The 19,625-nt window shown below is 47.7% G+C and overlaps 1 protein-coding gene across 7 annotated transcripts; it reads left to right on the top strand.

Annotated features, from left to right (window-relative positions):
* Window positions 1-19,625, top strand: Prr14 (proline rich 14). 7 transcript variants are annotated; one of them, XM_075972345.1, is made up of 13 exons: window positions 1-335; window positions 14,219-14,403; window positions 15,180-15,251; window positions 15,379-15,547; window positions 16,178-16,299; window positions 16,371-16,560; window positions 17,165-17,208; window positions 17,301-17,506; window positions 17,862-18,447; window positions 18,582-18,651; window positions 18,728-18,819; window positions 19,084-19,155; window positions 19,245-19,625. In XM_075972345.1, the coding sequence occupies exons 3-13, from the start codon at window positions 15,229-15,231 to the stop codon at window positions 19,498-19,500; spliced, it is 1,830 nt and encodes a 609-aa protein (XP_075828460.1). In that variant the 5' UTR covers window positions 1-335; window positions 14,219-14,403; window positions 15,180-15,228; the 3' UTR covers window positions 19,501-19,625. The 7 variants fall into 7 exon arrangements, with proteins under 7 accessions (XP_075828460.1, XP_075828463.1, XP_075828464.1 ...); XM_075972348.1 differs by having other exon boundaries at window positions 19,305-19,625; XM_075972349.1 differs by having other exon boundaries at window positions 17,397-17,506.

Here is a 19,625-nt window from a genome sequence, read left to right on the forward strand (position 1 = left end):
GACGTTCTGATTGGGTGTCGGCGAAGGCGGCCCGTTTGAATGAAGCCGAGCGATTCTTAAGGGCAAGAAGGTGGATGGAGTGTTCCGAAACAGGTTTTGAGAAGTGTAGAAGTAGGAGGCCCTCCTTGTGTTCTCCAGTGTTTGTTGGCTCAGCTGGGGAAGACGTTTCTACGTATTCCCCCTAGGGAACGTCACAGAACGTCAACATGGATTTGTTGAATATCTGCTTTCTATACCATAAAGTTGTCTCAGCGAGGAATTCTGAAAAGTCCTAGGAAGGACGGGAGCAGTAATAACGTTTTTGGCACGTCTAGTAACACTGAATGACTAGAAGGGTAAGTTAACTAATCTTGTACCTTGGGCAGCTCCTAAGTAGTCTATGGACACGAATGACTCACCTTTCAATGCTTTAGGAAGTTTGACTTTTGTTTGGAGGCTAAACTAATAACTTGTGCCTACTCTTTCTTTGTACAGTGGGATGCACATTTAGGCTGCTAAAGAGCAGATGGCTAGCTGGTCAGTTCACTTGGAAGGAAGCAGGGAAGTCACGTCTCCACCGGGGCTTTCCTAAATAGTGCGGTTGTGCCATCAGCATGTTCCAGGATAGCATGGACAGCAACACAGGGAGAACCTGTTTTTAAAGGAAGGGTATGTGACCCAGTGGTAGGGCATTTGCCTAACATGCATGAGGCTCGAAGTTGTATAAAAATATCTTTAAAAATGGATAACCAGGACTGGGTGAGAAACCAAACCCTCGTATAAATATCAGGACAAACTGTAAGGAAGATTGCCCGCTGTTGAGAAGTGTGGAGAAGATCTACACATCAAGAGGCCACACAGAGACCTCTGTGTGTTTGCTGTTCTTCCCACACCAGTTGAGGACAACCAAGAACTTCTAATCCTCCTACCTCTTAACTCCTGAGTGATAGAATTAAAAGTTGCATAGCACATTCAGCTTTATTTGGTGCTGGGGATGGTTTAGGTATATTAATTAGGGTTTCTATTGGTATCATAGATCAAACCAAAAATCATGTTAGTGAGGAAAGGGTGTGTTTGGCTTACAGTTCAGGGATGAACTCAAGGAGGGCTAGAACCTGGAGGCAGGAGCGATGCAGAGGCCATGGAAGGCAGTTCCTGGCTGTCCTAGACTCACTTTGTAGACCAGGCTGGCCTAGAACTCGGATTTCCCTGCATGTATCATCTCAGTTGAACCACGTTCTTACTTAACAGATTCACCCAGTCCAGTTGCAGACTGTCCTTTCCTGGACTACATGTTCTTCTCTGAAGCATCTTAACTAAGCACAAACCCTATCCCTGCACTGTGTGGCCAGCACTCACCAATTCATTTCTGATTACTCCTATACCCACTCTCTGAAAGGGGATTTTCTAGTTCCTACAGACCTTGTCACTCTGTGCACCGTACTTTATTCTTCTCCTGCCCCTGCTTTATCTATGTTCGCCGCCATTGCCTATAATTTGGCACTCATTGTACCAGCTGGGAAAGTTCCTTCATTACCAGCTCATACACAAAGAGAGATGTGTTGTGGAACTTTCACTATGTAAAGGTGTGTTGCATTTGTTCAACTAGGCAAAGATGTGTTACATTTGTTTATGTAAAGATGAGTTGCTGTTTCTCCTTGCCTGCCTAAGGCTCCTGATTGGTCTAATAGAAAGCTGAAAAGCCAATAACTTGGCAGTAGAGGATAGGTGGGGCTGGTGGACAGAGAGAATAAGTAGAAGAACAGAAGAAAAGAGAGGGGAGAGACGAGAGAATGAGGAAGAAAGAAAGGGAGACATGGGAGCCGGCCAGCCAGGCAGTCACTAACCAGTCAGACATGGAGTAGGACATACAGAATGAAAGAAAGGTAAAAAGGCCCAAGGCAAAACGTAGATGAAGAGAAACAGGTTAAATTAAGTTATAAGAGCTAGTGGGTCAAGCATAAGCTAAGGCCAAACATTCATAACTAATATTAAGTCTTTGTGTCTTTATTTGGGAGCTGGACGTTGGACGCCATTTGTAGGTGGATTTTTTCATCCTGCCTGCCAGCTCTCAAATAACCAACGCAGAGACTTCATATTAATTATGAAAGCTTAGCCAATAGCTTAGGCTTGTTTCTAACTAGCTCTTATAACTTAAATTAACCAATATCTTTTCATCTATGTTCTTTTTAAATATTTATTTATTTGTTATGTATATAATAGTCTATCTGTGTGTATGCCTGCAGGCCAGAAGAGGGTACCAGACTTTATTACAGATGGTTGTGAGCCACCATGTGGTTGCTGGGAATTGAACTCAGGACCTCTGGAAGAGCAGGCAATACTCTTAACCACTGAGCCATCTCTCCAGCCCTCATCTATGTTCTTTTACATGATTCAGTTACCTTTCTTTACTTTGTAATGCCATGCTGCTTGCTTTGTGTCTTGGCATCTCTGCTCTCCTTCTTCCCAGTGTTCTCTCTGCCCTGAAAATCCTACCTTGCCATTGGCCATTTAGCTTTTTATTAAACCAGTCACAGTACCACGCACACGATGTAAAGGAATATTCCATAGTAGGTTGTTGTTATTATTTGTAATCATTGTGACCAAATGCTTGACAGAGACGAGAGGATGAATTTATTTTGGCTCACAATTTCAGAGGGTTTGGTCCACAGTGATGTGGCTTCATGCACTTGGACAGAACAGTACGGAGGCAAGAACATGCAGAGGAGGAAGCTGCTCATTTCACATCAGACAGGGTGGAGAAAGAGAGAGAAATAGGAAGGAGTCAGGAACAATATATCCTCAAGGACCTATACCCACAGTGATCTACTTCTCCTGCTAGGTCCTGCCTTCTAAACTTCCCTGTAACAGGCTTGTCCCACTAGCTCCTATAACTTATTTTAACCTGTTTCTCTTCGTCTGCATTTGCCTTGGGCTTTCTACCTTTCATTTCATTATGTCCTGCTCCATACCTGTCTGTCTGGTGATGGCCTGGCTTGCTGGCCCCAGCATTTCCCTACCGTTCTCCCTTGTTCTCTCTTCTCTCTCTCTCTCTCCTCTTACTCATTCTTTCTGCACACCAACCCCACCTATTCCTCTACTGCCTAGCTATTGGCTGTTCAGTTTTTTATTAGACCAATCAAGTGCCTTAGCCAGGCAAACCAATACATCTTTACATTGTTAAACAAATGTAACCCATCTTTACATAGTTATATTCCACCGTACTTTCTAGAACGAAATAGCACCACTGGCTTTGGACCAAGCATTCAACACTGAGCCCATAGAGGACAGTTCATACTCAAACCATAACTGTGGCTGGGCAGGAGGGAGATGAGGAGAAGATGAATTCTGTGTAGGGCGTATCTCATCCTGTTTACCACCTGTGCACACACCTATCTGTGAATGGCTGTGGGAGCCTCTGTGGCAGATGCTCTGCCCGTGGTTACCTCACCAGTAGAGCATCTCTCTGTGTAGGAAGTAATGAAGGCAGTTTCCTAGCTGGCACAGTGAGTGGCAGATTATAGGCAATGGTGGCACTGACCATGAAAATGTTTGACAGTGGTAGCCAGAAGGGAGAGGTAGACACAGTGGCACCCACAGCCTGCACACATCTGCATCTGTGCACAGACAGGCTCAGGTGGAAGGTACAGCCAAAGTTGGCGCAAGGTGTAGTCTGTCTCCAGGACGGAGTAAGCTCTCTGAGAGAAGTAGGAGCAAGGGCTGGGGGTGTGGTTTAGTGGAACAGCGCTTGCCTAGCATGCATGGGACCCAGGATTCCTTTGATAGCGCTGTTAAAACATACAAAAATGAAATAAAAAGGTAGTATTATAAGCTGGGGTCTCAGCAAGGGCAAAGAGGGCATCTTCTAGCTGGTGTGTTGGTGCACATCTTTAATCCCAGCACGTGGCAGGCAGAGGCAGGCAGATCACTGAGTTCAAGGCAGCCTGGTCTACAGAGTAAGTTCCAGGAAAGCCAGGGAGAGCCACATAGGAACCCTGTCTCAGAAACACACACAACCACATCTAATGAGCTTGGGTAGCCAAGAATCACTGAAGCAAGCAGGTCCTTATGGCTTCAAGTCACTGCACAGGGTCTTGCCATACGTTCATGTGAGTATTCACTTAAACAGGCTGTTTCCTCCTCCTCTCAAACAAGGTTCCACTGTGTAGCCCAGGCTGGCCGTGAATGCATGGTGACTCCCCCTTCCTGCCTCCCAAGCACTGCCACATCTGGCTTCTTCAAGACTCTTGATGCTTGATCCTCCTTTCCTCTGTTTTCATTTCTTACTCTGGCTTTTTGTAAAGCAAGAGAGTTTGGGTTTCTTTAAGTTTGAGGCCAGTCTGGTCTTAATGGTGAGTCCCAGAATAGTCAGGACTTTTATTAAGAGAGACTGTCTCAAAAATCAAAAGAAAAGCCGGGCGGTGGTGGCGCACGCCTTTAATCCCAGCACTCGGGAGGCAGAGGCAGGCGGATCTCTGTGAGTTCGAGACCAGCCTGGTCTACAAGAGCTAGTTCCAGGACAGGCTCCAAAACCACAGAGAAACCCTGTCTCGAAAAACCAAAAAAAAAAAAAAAAAAAAATCAAAAGAAAAAAAGAAAAAGAAAATTGTCTTTGTGGGTACAGTTTGGGCTGAGACCAGCACGAGAGATTGTTCACACAGGGCGCTTATGTGGAAATCTTTATCCAGAGACACCCCATCTGGTGAAGCAGAAGCAGCAATTTTCTATTTAGGAGGAGGAGAAGGAGGAGGAGGAAAGGCTGCAGCATGATAGAAAGACAGGGAAAATTCTAGTAGCACAGGAAGGAAAATGAGCCCTCACTCCTGAGTGAATGATGCCTCTCACTGAGATGCAAGAGTCCAGCACAATTAACATCTGTTGTGAAAACTGCCAAAAGCACAGAGACAGTGTTTCTTTTATATAGAGATGCCAACAGCAGAGAGACAGTGTTTCTTTTATATAGAGATGTTTCAGCCAGGTGTGATGGCGCACACCTTTGACCCCAGCACTCAGAAGGCAGAGGCAGGATGGATCTCTTGAGTTCAAGTTCAGCCTGGTCTTAATTTTTTTGCGTATGGGTGTCTGTGCACCACCCAAATTCCTGCAGTGCTTTTGGGAGGCCAGATGAGGGTGTCAGATTCCCTGAGACTGGAGTTACATCTGTGAGCTGCTGTGTGGGTGCTGGGACGAACCCAGGTCCCCTCAAAGAACAACCAGCACTCTTACTGCTGAGCCATCTCTCCGGATCCCATCCCTGTCCCCACACACCTTAACCCGAGTTTTTACCCTGTCAGAAGGTGATCCTATCCAGGGCACCTTGGGAATCAGCCTATGACCTCATACCCAAACAGACTAGTGGGAAAAGGCTTCTCAGCAACCTCTTCAAGTAACTTGGGTGCCACCAAAATGGTTTAAGTGGCCACTCATGACCTTCCTATAAGAAGTCCGTGCCCCTACTTTCAAGGGCGCCTGGGTACCTTTTGATTTTATGTGACCTCCGACTCTGCTTCATACTGGCTCACACTGAGATTCTTTTTTAAGTTGATTTTGTTTGGTTTTGTTCTTCGGGCATAGAGGAACTGTTCTTTCCTGCTCCCTTGCGGGATCCAGGGATCAAACTTAGGTCCACAGACCTGTAAGTGCGTGCCTCTGCCCCTGAAATTCCACTTCTGAGAGCACATCAAAAGAACTTACTGAGCATGGCAGCACATGCCTGTAATCATGGCATTTCTGGAGGTTGAGACAGAAGAATCCTGCGTTCAAGGCCACCTTGGGATAAATAGGGAGAGCCTGTGGGGGAGGGCAGGGGAGGAAGCTGGAAGGAGACCCTCAAAGGGACATTCGTAAGCCTGTGTCCTTAGCAGCATTCAATGAAATAGCCAAAGATGGTGGCATCAATAGCTGAATGTATAAACAAAAGCGTACAGTGGAATATCCAGCTTAAAATAGAAGGTAATTGCTGACACATACTGAACATGGATGAAGACTGTGGTATGAGGTGAACGAAGCTGGTCACACAATGGTAAGTGCTATGGTACTCTACTTAGAGGAGGCATCTACAGTAGTTCCTGTTGTTTTGAGACGGGGTTTCTCTGTGCAGCACTGGCTGACCTGGAACTCACTCTGTAGACCAGGCTGGCCTCAAACTCAGAGATCCACCTGCCTCTGCCTCTGGAGTGCTGGGATTAAAGGTGTGTGACAGCACCTCCCAGGCTAGGAAAGGAAATTATTTTAGTAGATAAATATTTGAGTTGTGAAAGGAAAAAGTTGTGGGGAGTGGATACCTATCGATGACAGAACACCTGACTACTGAACTATAAAATAAGATGGTAAATTGTATATTGTGTATGATAATAAAGATGCTTTTTGAGCCTCTCTTTTCCTAGCTCACCATCCCACTTCCACCCTTTGGAATACCTTTTTCTTTCTTTTTTAATGTATTTATACAGTGTGTGTATGTGATGTTTGGGGAACAGTGCGTGTCTGGAAGCAAGAGGACAACTGTAGAGTTGGCTCTCTCCTTCCACCTTTGTGTGGGTTCTGGGGATCACATCCATGTCACCAGGCTTGCACAGCAAGCCCTTGATCCTCCGAGCCATATTATAGCCAGCCTGTTTTCCTTTCTGAATAAACTGTCTCTATTACTAAAAATAAATAAAGCCAGGGCCTTGTTGGAGGAGGTGTGTCACTGGGAGTGGGCTTTGAGATTTCAGAAGCCCCATCAGGCTCAGTGTGTCCCACACGTGTGAATCATATGTGAACTCCGAGCTGTTCTAGGACTTTGCCTGCCTGCAGCCACGTGTTCCCTGCCATAATTGTGGACTAACGAACGGTAAGCAAGCCCCCAATTTTAGGAGGCATGGAGTTTCCTGAGCTCACTGATAGGCACTAGAGGAACGTGGAATGTTAAACATACAAGGTTATTCATTCAAAGTAAGGGATACATAACCTGCCCAGAAGGCTGGGAGCAATGTAGTAATAGCCTGGTGACCTTTGCACTATCTGTGTGGCAGGAATCCACACCAGATCCCCAGACCCTTATCATAAGCTTGTTTTTCTCATCCAATCTATAGATCCTATCTTTATGGAAGGTGTCATGTGTACTTTACAAAGAGTTTCTGCGTAGACACATCTGATCTTTATTTAACTTGGTTCCACAAAAAGATTTGTGTGTGCTCTGTTGTGCACACGGGATTAAGTTAATTGTCACAGGAATGGTTACACTAAATTGTACTGTGCTTAAATATGCCTAAACTGTTCAGGGTCAGACTTCCCACGTCTGGCCAACACCATCTACTTGGCCGTGTTAAGCCAAGCTCGCCCCCATGGATCATTACTGTCTGTCTTGGTTACAGAGACCCCCGCATCAATTAAACGCTTGTCTTGTTCATGGCATCTTTTCACAGTAACACAACAGTAGCTGTCTTATTGCTGTGGTGAGCATCGTGACCAAAGCAACTTGGGGAGGAGAGGGTTTTTTCAGTTTATGCTCCTACATCATAGTTAATCATCAACGGTCAAGACAGGAACTCAAACAGAGCAGGAACTTGGGAGCACGAGCTGATGCAGAGGCCATGAAGGGATGCTGCTTGCTGGCTTGCTCCCCATAGCTGCTCAGCCTGCTTTCTATAGAACCCAGGACCACCAGCCCAGGATGGCACCACCCACAATGGGCTGGGCCCTTCCCCATCAATCACTAATTGAGAAAATATCCTACAGGTTTGCCCACAGACTAATCTTATGGAAACATTTTCTCAGTTGAGGCTCCCTCCTTTCTGATGACTCCAGCTTGTGTCAAATTGATATAAAACTAGCTGGTCGGGTAACTAAGACATTTCTTATACCTAACCTACTGAATGCAATAGCTCAGACTCTAGAGCCGTGGTTCTCAACCTTCCCAATGCTGTGATCCTTTAATATAGTTCCTCATGCTGTGGTGACCCCCCAAAAAATAATTATTTTTGTTGCTACTTTATAACTGTAATTTTGCTACTGTTATGAATTGTAATTAAATATCTGGTATGCAGGACATCTGATATGCAACCCCCGTAAAAGAGTCAGTCAACCCCCAGGAGGTTATGACCCACAGGTTGAGAGTATAAATGATTGTGTGGCTGATTGGGAACAGTGTCCAACTCCCTTTTTTGGCCTGTGAAGGCATCAGACATGATATACATAGTGCACAGACATAAATACAGGCATAAAATAAAAATTTCAAAAATAAATGCAAGATGGGCATGGTGGCTCAGGTCTATAATTCCAGGATTTAGGAGGCTGAGGCCTAATGAGTTCAAGGATAGCGTGGGCTACAGTATAAGATGCTGTCTCAAAAAGTCAGTCAGGCTTTGTTAGTGGATTTTTCTGAGCCTCCCTCCAGCTCTCAAATCACGACTTGGAGACTTCTATTAGTTATGAAAGCTTGGCCAATAGCTTAGGCTGGTTTCTAACTAGCTCTTTTTTTTTTTTTTAAAGATTTATTTATTTATTATGCATATAGTGTTCTCTCTGTCTGTATGCTTGCTGGCCAGAAGAGGGAACTAGATATCATTACAGATGGCTGTGAGCCATCATGTGGTTGCTGGGAATTGAACTCAGGACCTCTGGAAGAGCAGTCAGTGCTCTTAACCTCTGAGCCATCTCTCCAGCCCCATCTAACTAGCTCTTATAACAACCCATTTTTATTTATTTACTTAATGTCTTATGGCTTTATTGCCTTTGCCCTGTACTGCCCATGCTACTACTTGTCAGTCCTAGCATCTCATCTCGACTCTACCCTTCTTCTTCCCAGAGTTCTCTCTGCCCTGAAAATCCTGCCTAGCCACTTGGGCGTTCAGCTGTTTATTAAACAAATCCAAGTGATACATATTTGTTGTTGTTTTGTTTTGTTTTTACTCTTTTGGGGGCCTGCCATTCAGCTCCCATATAAATACACAGAGACTTATTCTTTTTTTGTTCTTTCTTTCTTTTTATTTTTTTTTTGATTTTCGAGACAGGGTTTCTCTGTAGCTTTTGGTTCCTGTCCTGGAACTAGCTCTTGTAGACCACGCTGGCCTCGAACTCACAGAGATCTGCCTGCCTCTGCCTCCCGAGTGCTGGGATTAAAGGCCGCCTGGTGGAACTAGCTCTTGAGACTTATTCTTATTTATGAATGCCTGGCCTTAGTTAGCTTAGCTTGTTTCTAGCCAGCTTTTGTAACTTAACTTATCCCCTTTCTCATCTACATTTTGCCCTGGGCTTTTTACCTTTCTTACTTCTATATATCTTCCTTTTCTTTTTAGTCCGTGCCTGGCTGTGTGGCTGGTGTCTGGCCCCTACCGTCCTCCTACCCTCCTTTTCTCTCTCCCTCTCTTCTCATTGCTCTACTTCTGAGCCTAGATTTCCCCTCCTGTTACTTATTCTCTCTGCCTAGCAGCCCCACCCATCCCTCTCTCCTGCCTAGCTATTGGCCATTCAGCTCTTTATTAGAACAATCAGGTGTTTAGACAGGCAAAGTAGCACAGTTTTACAGAGTTAAACAAATGCAACATAAAAGAATGCAACATATCTTTGGATCATTAAACAAATGTTCCACAGCATAAACAAGTGTAATACTAATCTTAACTAATATTCCACAGCACATATTCACAGTGTACAAAAAGATTCCACAGCAAGGCTTGATGATGCAGTCCCAATCCCATTACTCAGGAGGCAGAGGCAGGATGATCACTGTGAGTTCAAGGCCAGCCTGGTCTACAGAGTGTGGTGTTATTTTGTTTGTGCTCTAACAGATAAAGCTTGCCTGAAGATCAGAGGGTGGAACTAGCCACTAGTTAACCATAGAGGTCTGGAGGTCTGTACAGACAGACAAGAAATGGTGTGGCTGGGTAGAGAGAGGAATGTGAGGTGGGAGGAGACAAGAGCTCAGCCCTTTTTTGACTGAGGGGTTAGCAAGGTAAGAGTTGGCTGTGGTTCGCTCCTTTGTCTCTCTGACCTTTCAGCATTTACCCAGATATCTTGCTCTAGGTTTTATTATTAAGACCAATTAGAACTCATGCAACAACAGACCGAGTTCCAGGACAGCCAGGGCTACACAGAGAAACCCTGTCTCCAAGAAAACCTAAAAAGAAAAAGCAAGCAAACAAACAAACTGCTAAGGCTTTAATCATAATAGCCAGAAAGTGGAAACAAACTAGACATCCCTCAACCAAAAAATGGATAAAGAAAATGTGGTATATTTACACAATTTACTCAGCTGCTAAAAAACAGACATCATGAAATTTGCAGGTAAATGGATGGAACTAGAAAAAAAGTATCCTGAGTGAGGTAACCCAGACCCAGAAAGACAAACACGGTATGTACTCACTCATAAGTGGATGTTAGCTGTAAAGTAAAGGAAAACCATGCTACAGTCCACAAATCCAGAGAGGCAAGTAACAAGGAGGGCTCAAGGAGAGGGGAGACGTGCATGGATCTCCCTGGAAAGGGGAAATAGAATGGATTCCAAGTGTGGGTTGGGGGTGGTGGGAATGGGAACAGGAGAGATCAGGTGCAGGGGAGGGATGAAGGGAGAGAGTATTGGGGGACATTAGGGGTCGAGGTAGAAACCTAGTGCAGTGGAAATCTCTGGAATCTATGAGGGTAACCCTAGTGAACACTCCTAGCAATGGGGGATATTGAGCCTGAACTGGCCATCTTCTGTAACCAGGCAAGGCCCCCAGTGGGACACCAACCCAGCCACAAAACCTTCGACTTACAATTTGTCCTGCCTGCAAGATAGATGTGCTGGGGTAAAGATGGCTCAGGACTGGTGGGAGTGGCTAACACTATAACTTGACATAAGGGTATGTGCCTAGTTTTATTGTAAATTGTTATGTCATGCTTGCTTGATATCCTTGGGAGATCTGATTTTTTTTCTGAAGGGAAATGGTGGAGTAGTGGATCTGGAGAAAGGGAAGGTGTGTTTGCAGGGGGGAACTGGGAAGAGAGGAGGGAGGGACAGCTGAGGTTAGGATTAACATAGAAGAAAAATTAATTACCTTGAAACCAATTAAAATTAATTAACAAATAATTAAATGGTTGTTATTTTTGACAAAAATTCAATGTTCAATTTTACCAATAAAGACTTGGGAGACAAATGCTGGGGTGGAAACCTGCTAGCTCAGAGGCAGAGAAAGCACCCAGCTGACCTTCCTCCAATTCAATGTCTCCCTTCCACTTCCTGTATCTCTCTCTGTCCTGACTCCCTCTTACTCTCTATGGTTTTTTTCTTGTTCACTTCCTGTCAATTTTATTTAATCCTATTTGCAATAAGCAGAAAGCTCTTGGGTTAAAGGTGTGCACTAGGGCTGAGCCACACCACAACTAGAAACAGGCTTTTCCAGGATATAGTGCAATCTCAGTGTGATAAACTACCCTGCAGCAAATAATGCCTTTAAAAAAGCATGAATACTGCCAAGGCTGGGACTGGGGTCTAGTTAGCAGTTAAGAGCACTTTCCTGCGTGCAGAGGGCCTGGCTTTACTTCCCAGCACCCATAGTGCTTCACAACCATCTTTAGATCCAGTTCTAGGATGTGAAGCCTTCTTCAGGCCTCTGGACACTGGGCTTGCAAATAGCATACTCACATAATGCAGACAACATCCACACACATGAAATAAAAATAAACATTTAAAAATATTACTAAAGGGGGGGCTGGAGAGATGGCTCAGAGGTTAAGAGCATTGCCTGCTCTTCCAAAGGTCCTGAGTTCAATTCCCAGCAACCACAGGGTGGCTCACAATCATCTGTAATGAGGTCTGGTGCGCTCTTCTGGCCAGCAGGCATACACACAGACAGAATATTGTATACATAATAAATATTTTTAAAAAAATATTACTAAAGGAAGAAGTTAAATACAAAAGACAATCTTATGGTTGCATTTGTGTGGCCAGTGGTGGTGCGTGCCAGTGGAACTTGCTGAAGGAGGCGTGTCATCTCCAGTGTCCTGGCTTTCCTCATTGTCGCTGCCCTCTGAAACAGCGTTCCTATCCACTGGGAAGGAACATTCTCCTCTGCTGACTGACGATTTCTAGCCTGAGTGTCTTTTATTTTCCTGTTCCACCTCAGATTCGGCTTTAGGTGACTCCTCACTCTGCAGCGGCTCTAGAGCGTCTGATATTGAGTGACTTACAGACCACATTTCTAACTGTACGGGCTCTCCCTTCCGATGAGCTCTCCTCAGAGCTCTCCTCACCTGCTTCCATAGCTGCTGAAGCTGGTGGCAGGGCCACGGCATTAACACCAAGAGCTCTGTAGCTGTTTTCCTTGGCTTCCACGCCATCTCCTTTTAACAGGTGTTGTAATAACTGCACAGACCCTAGCTCCTGAGATGGAGAGTCCCCTTCCACTGAGGGCACTTGTCCTACCAGTTCTCAAAGTGGCAGGCTTCTCTGTGCTTCAGCAGATATTTGTCCTATTTCAAGCCACGCATTGGGCACCATAATGTCACGTGTGTTGTGGGCACTGGTGTGGGTTCATACGAGGCCGTCAAAAGAAGGCTCGGAGACACTTTAAGAATGAACTTAGCCGGGCGGTGGTGGGGCACGCCTTTAATCCCAGCACTTGGGAGGCAGAGGCAGGTGGATCTCTGTGAGTTCGAGACCAGCCTGGTCTACAAGAGCTAGTTCCAGGACAGGCTCCAAAACCACATAGAAACCCTGCCTCAAAAAACCAAAAAAAAAAAAAAAGAACTTAGTCTTTTGTGGCTGCAGGGGGGGTCCAGCCTCAATGGATTGAAGCATTTTCCTTTGCCCAGGGCATTTTTATTTTTCCCATATTTCCAATTAAGCCAGTTGATTTCCATATGCCCAAAACAGCCTGGATGAAGCTTCCAAAATTACAATGCCAAGTGCAAATTCTTGATTCATCAGGGAACACAAGTTTTCCAGACTTCTTGAACCATTTTTCTCATGGCTCTGGGGACTAAGAATTATTTCATTGTACATTTGGGTGGGTGGATTATATGGTATGTGAGTATTTCAAGAAAAGTATTAGCTAGCCAGACTTAGCGGTGCTTATCTGTAACCCCTGCACTTGGAAAGCTAAGAAGGATTGCTGTGAATTTTCAGCCGTCCAGGGCCCTGTGATGGCTGTTCTTGGTTGTCAGCTTGACTACATCTGGAACTAACTAAACACTTGTAAAGGGTACTTTTTAATTAAGTCTTTTGAAGTGGGAAGACCTACCCCTTGGGGGTGGGGAGAGTTGAGACAGGGTCTCTTTGTGTAGCCCTGGGTGTCCTGGAACTCTGTAGACCAGGCTGGCCTCAAACAGAGATCTGCATGTCTCTCCTTCAGAGTGCTGGGATTAAAGGTGTGCCTCACCACTGTCTGGCAATAAACATACTTTTTAAAAGTAATTTTTCTTTTTTTTTTAAAGAACAATTAAGAAAGGCACCCTACAATGGTTTCTTGCCTCCACATAAACCAACACACATGCGCGCGCGCGCACACACACACACACACACACACACACACACACACTGATTTGGAACAGGGAATCCTAGGGAAGTTGGGGGCTTTGGCTAGGCGGGAAGAGCACATTCACAATGCAGAACGCCAGTAAATGCCCATTTCTTCCCCACAGCAGTCCAGCTCCTAATAAAGGGTCTGCTGGTGCAGGCTCTGCAAGCATTAGGACTCTACTCCTTCTCACGCATTCCTAAAGACTACCTGACCCCCTGCATACTACAGGCTCCTCTTCAGAATAGAAAGGACACTGAACCTGCTCCACCTAGCAACCCTTTGGTCTCCTGCAGTGGAGCCTCTACTGAACCTTCCTAGAGGCACACACAGTTCTCTAGGAAGAAGTAAACTTAACACCAGTGAATGAATTCCTCTGCATCCACTTAGGCTCTAACCAGTCTGTCCAGAAACTGAACAAGTCCAAGGAGGCACCAGCCCTAATCGTTAACCTTGTATATTCAGGGTCCCCGCCCTGCTTTTTCCCTCACTCCCAGAGCCTCAACCTCGAGGAACCCAAGAGAATGGAAATTTCTTAGCTCTCAATATTTACTGGCATAGGAACAAGAGGAAGAAAACAAACGTAAGGTTTTATGAAATGTGGAGAACTTCAGCTTCATTACTGTTGTCCAAATAGATCAAGAAACTTGACATAGTAGTTGACCATTGACTGGCCTTTGTAAAATTCGGTCGCCTAGTGCTCCAGCCCTACTGCCCTCAATTATAATGGCGGCGCTGTCCCAGTTTTAGCTTCTTGCCCCTAGATATCATGGCTGCCTGGCGGTTTCACGTAGCTTCGCCTAACCCCGGAAGACCAGCACTAGCGATTGGGCGGTGCCCAAGACACGGAGAAGAAGGCCTCCGACGGTTGGACAGAGCTGCGTAAGGCTGGTTTTAAAGAAGCCGGAGGTGGGAGCTGTCGAAAACCCGGGATTCTAGGAAAGCTGCGGTGAGCGGCGCAGGGGAGGGGTGGGAATGGGGGGGACCCGGCAGGAGAAAGGGCAGAGAGGCGGGCGTTGAAGGAAACGTTTGAGCCATCTGGTCCCGAGCTCCCGAAAACGCGGGGCGGGGATCCAGGCAGGGCGGGGGCTTGGGGTGGGCTGTTACCGGTAGGCTGGACCTTCCGGGATTGGAGTGAATGGGTTGTCGGTTTGACAGGGTATACCCCGGCATCCCGGCTGAGTTCGTTGATGAGCTTGGGCCTCCCCCGAATAGAACTTTGTTAAGTTGAAGCTCACAGTGGGAGGAGGCGAGTCGCGCGGCTTCTGATTGGAGACTCGCGCCGTAGGAGTCTTTCCACAGAGATCCAATTTAGGCGATCTGGTGGGAGGGAGGGCTGTCAGTACGTGGAGTAATTCTTCTGGAGCCCTTGTTTGGCGGGGCGAGGATCACTGAGGAATCTAGCGGAAACGGAACCTCCCAGGACCGGGATCCCAGCGGATCCTTGAGAACCCCGGGGAGGCTTCTACAGGGACAAAGGTCCCAGAAGGCTCGAGCCTTGGGAGAGCTGTGACCTCCGCAATCCAGTCTAGGCAGGTGCCCGGCAGGGCCCGAGTGGTCAAGGCGGCTGCAGCGGGAGGACCCGGCTCCGAGCGGCCAGCTGGGGGCGCCCTTTCGAGAAAAGGCCCGTGGCCTACCGGGAGCCGCAGGCGGACCATGAAGGGCGGAGTCCCGGGGGAGGAGCTGGCCCTCACTCCCCACTCCCCTGTTCCCCCTTTACCCCAGGCCGGAGCCTGGGATCCCCCAGGGACTCCCTGGAACCACAGCTTTCCCCATGGACTTCCCTGGGGACTCCAGGTGAGAGCGCTCCCCGCCCGCCTGCCTGTCTTGAGCCTGGGACACGGGGATCCTGGCGGCTGTACCCGACCACTACAGAGCCAACAACTGGTTCGGGCAACTGTCTTCTACTTCTTTCATCCTCCAGCCCTTCTAGACAGTCAAACCTGTGCCGCCAGCCCCTAGCTCGAGCATTATGGGAAGCCAGGAGCCCGAAAAGACCGAGGCTGCAGCACTTGGGGACTCCTTCGCCCCTGGAAAAGGCCTCTCGGAGGGTCCTGGCCGTGGTGCTGGAAGATGTCATGGCTACAAACAGGGTGAGCCCTTTAACTGAAAGACGCCTCCTCTTCCCAGTCCTCCACCCCCGCCCTGGCTCAGTACTAAAGTCAGACCAGATCCCTTAAGCCAGCATTCAAAGCAGTCTCCTTAATGCAAGACTTCTGCATGGTTCTGGGGTGTGCCTGTCCTCCCCGCACCCTCCACTGAGCTCCTACTAAATATGAGAAACTTCTGGCTACCCTGCCCCCCCCCCGGAAGCATGCTGGTTGTGTCTTTGGTTACACGACAGAGATGAGAAAAACGTCACTTCTTTTTCCATTTCTTCAGAGCCTGGGTTAGATGACTTACATTTCACACCTGTAGCTCCTGACTCTACTATCTCACTCCTAATTCAGACCAAATCACTTCCTTTAGGGATCTGAGTGAATTCTAGCTGAAATCTGTCTCCTCTGTGACTAGGGACACTGAGACACAGGAGCTTCTGTCCAGTTGGCCTCATTCCATTACTTTCGTCTTTGCTGTCGTTTTGTCTTACCGAGACAGAGTCTCTCCTTTTAGCCCAGGCTGACCTGGAACTCTCCATCTTTTTTGTGTTAGCCTCAGAAGTACTGGGATTATATAGGCATGAACCCAGCTTGGCTCCTTTTTAACAACTCTTCCTCTCTTAGGTCCCCCTGGCATACCAAGAGGACACCTCCAGCCGGATGCATCACAACAGTCATCCAGATTCTGTCTGCAGACAGTCACCAGCTTTACCACCCCAGCAGGTCAAGTGGCCCTTACAAGCCAGGTGAGTGTGGCAAGGAAGGGAATAAGCTGAGAACGCAGCTGAGCCCACTGATCCCCCTACTTTTTCTCTAGGCCTCCTGACCCACTGCATTTGTGCCGAGAACCCTTAAGCCGCATCCACCAGTCCTCTCCCACCTTGAGGATGAGCTCAAGGGCAGCCTCTGGCCCAGAAGAGAGCCCTTCACAGAAGGTGGACCAGGTCACCCAGCCCACCCTAGTGGTGGTACTGGAAGACATTGCCAACTCCAGACAACCAGCTGAGGTATAAGAAAGTATGGTGAAGATCTCTGGTTCCAACTAGGGCAAGCATGAGGCTGGGTGAGGTAAAGGCAGTACAAAAGAATTTTTAAAAATAATTTATTTTTATTTTATGTACATTGGTGTTTTGCCTGCATGTACATCTGTATGAGGATATTGGAGCCCCTGGAACAGGAGTTAAACAGTTGTGAGCTGCAATGTGGATGCTGGGAACTGAACCTGGGTCCTCTGGAACAGTAGCAGTGCCTCAACCACTGAGCCATCTTTCCAGCCCGCTTCACTGCCCCCTCCTCCCATTCACTATGTAGACTTGGGTGGCCAAAAACTTGGTGTGTAGACCAGGCTGACCCAATTTATAGCCTGCCTCTACCTTGCAAGTATAGGGATAAAGGCTTGTGCCACCACCCCAATGACAACATTTTATGTGGTAGACAGTACCTGCTTGGTTGTAGACAAAAGATTTTTTTTCTTCTACCCTTTATTGAGGTAGTGTCTACCACATAAAATGTTGTCATTGGGGTGAGCAGATAGCTGGGGAATGAGTTAGGCCATGGGGGAACAAAGATGGCTTCCTGCTTTTTCAAATCACCTCCCCTGTTTATATCCAGGGTTTGGCTGAAGACGGGCCCAGCTTCATTGTCCCAGCACAAAGGTGAGATGGCTGGAGAAGGGATTATCAAAGCTATCATCCAGACATCCAGAGCTGGGGACGTCAGGATTTACTTGTCTAATCCTTCCTTATAGCTCCTTCAGAAGTCTTAAGGGCCAGGGGAAACAATGGCCTAGGAGGGACCTGGACTTGGAAGCACCCCCAACTCTTACTTTGTCCCCTCACCCCAGAGCTGAGCCTATGACAAAAGTTCATCAGCCAATGCCTGCGCCCAGAGAACTAGACCCTCCATTCCAGCCGTCCACTCTGCCTGCGGACCCTCCAGAGAGCCCACTACCGGGTAAGGACTTGAATAGAGGAATAAGACTCAAAAGTCTGGAATAGGCAACATAAGCTTGAAACATCAGGGGAAGAACTATGGATGGGACTTAACCCCCTCCCAGGGCAGAGCAGGATGGACAAAAATGGGATTTGGACCTCAGGGACTTCAGAGGGTTTTTATTTTATTTTTCAGCACTGGGGATCAAATCCAGGGCTTAGGGCATGTTAAGCAATCCTACTTCTAGGACTTTAGGATCAGGTTCACTCCTCTAGAGACAGGTTAGTGTTGGGGGAAAGAGACTGAGGCTTGTGAGGTGGTGCTTAAATCACCTGAGGGTAAGGAATACCCACCTGTGACCCTCTCCTTTCCTCAGCCCCAGATCCTGCTCTGGAGGCCCCATTGACCCCACCACCGTCCAGCCTTTTACGCCCCCGTCTCAGTCCCTGGGGCTTGGCCCCTCTCTTCCGTTCCGTCCGATCCAAGCTTGAGAGCTTCGCTGACATCTTCCTCACGCCTAACAAAGCACCACAGCCTCCACCCCCATCACCTCCCATGAAATTGGAGTTGAAGATTGCTATCTCAGAGGCTGAGCAGTCCAGGGCTACTGAGAGAATTGCATCTGTCAGCCCCCGGCCCCCTATCCGTCAGTGGCGGACTCAGGACAGTGCCCCACCACCTGTCCCTAAATTATCTCTGGGCCGAAGCTACTCCTGCCCTGATCTGGGGCCCCTTGGCCCAGGTAGCTGTACCTGGCCTCCTGTTCCATCCCAGCCAAGCCAGTCCAGGCCCCGGAGACATACTGTGGGTTGTGGGGAGATGACCCGGACCCCACCACCTCCTCGGCCCTGTCTCCGGAAAGAGGTCTTCCCTCTTGGAGGAGTGGGAGTCTCACCTTCTCTCACTACATCTTCCTCATCCACTGCATCCACTTCCTTCTTCTGCGAACCAGCAGAATCCAGGTAGTGCTCTTAATAAACCCTGCTGGAAGCCTTGGCTACAGCCTGAGCCCGGCCTCCTTTGCTCAGTAACCAGTGACAGAAGACGGGTGTATGCTCTGTGTTTCCTTGTCCCTGACTGTTGACCATCTCTGCAGATTGGGTTCAACCAAGGGGAAGGAGTTAAAAGCCTCAAAGGACAAGGTGCTTTCTGACCCAGAGACCAAGGTAATGAATAAAGAGATGGGAGCTAGCTGAGGCCTGAGCCCATGCCTTCCCTTCACCCTCTGCCCCATTTCTGCAGACCACGGGAAAGGTTTCTGGATTCAGAATTCGGAGGACGCCTGTCCGACTACAACCAAACCTTACACCAATGGGGCTGCCTCGACCAGTCAGGTGAGAGGCTCAGAGGGCAGGGAGCTACCATGACCAAGTAGGTGACAGCTCGTTTCCCTCAAGTACAGCCTTGGCTCCTCTCAAGGAGCGTAGTCCAGCCTGGAAGACTCAAGTTTAGCAAGGACGTGGCTTGTGCTTAGAACTTCCTCACGCGTCACTGCTGACTCTCACATGGCCCCAAACCCGAAATTCAGTGGCTTTCCCTGGACCTTCTCAGGACCTCCTTGCTCAGGGTTTCTCAGTGTCCTTTGCTTTTGCTTCCAGATTGAACAAGAAGGAGTTTACTTTGGAAGAAATTTATACCAATAAGAATTACCAATCACCAACAGCCAGAAGGTGAGAAACTTGGAAGGTCTGAGGGCAGCAGAGGGCCGTTGGAACCAGGGAGCATGCTGGTAAACACCTCTTCTCCCTGCCCGGCCCAGGACCTTTGAGACCATCTTCGAGGAGCCGCGGGAGCGCAATGGGACTCTGATTTTTACCAGTTCTAGGAAACTCCGACGGGCTGTAGAATTTCGGGACAGTAGCCTTCCTCGATCCCGTCGACCATCACGAGGGGCCCGCGCTGCAGCTGGCAGGACCCTTACTCCTAACCTGGCACCCAGCCAGGACGTGGGACGTCTGCTGCAAGAACGGCTGAAGGAGCTAGATGCCTTGCTCCTAGAGGAGGAGAGAGACTGAGAACAGCCCTGTCAGCTCTAGGAGCTCTCACTGTTTGTCCATCCGTCCTTCAGGGAGGGGGGAAATCTCTGGGTCAATTGTATTTTTTTCTCTATATTTCTATAAAGTTTTCAATATGTTTCCGA

Source organism: Microtus pennsylvanicus, chromosome 5 (assembly GCF_037038515.1).
Source record: "Microtus pennsylvanicus isolate mMicPen1 chromosome 5, mMicPen1.hap1, whole genome shotgun sequence".
In the NCBI taxonomy this organism is placed as follows: Eukaryota; Metazoa; Chordata; class Mammalia; order Rodentia; family Cricetidae; genus Microtus; species Microtus pennsylvanicus.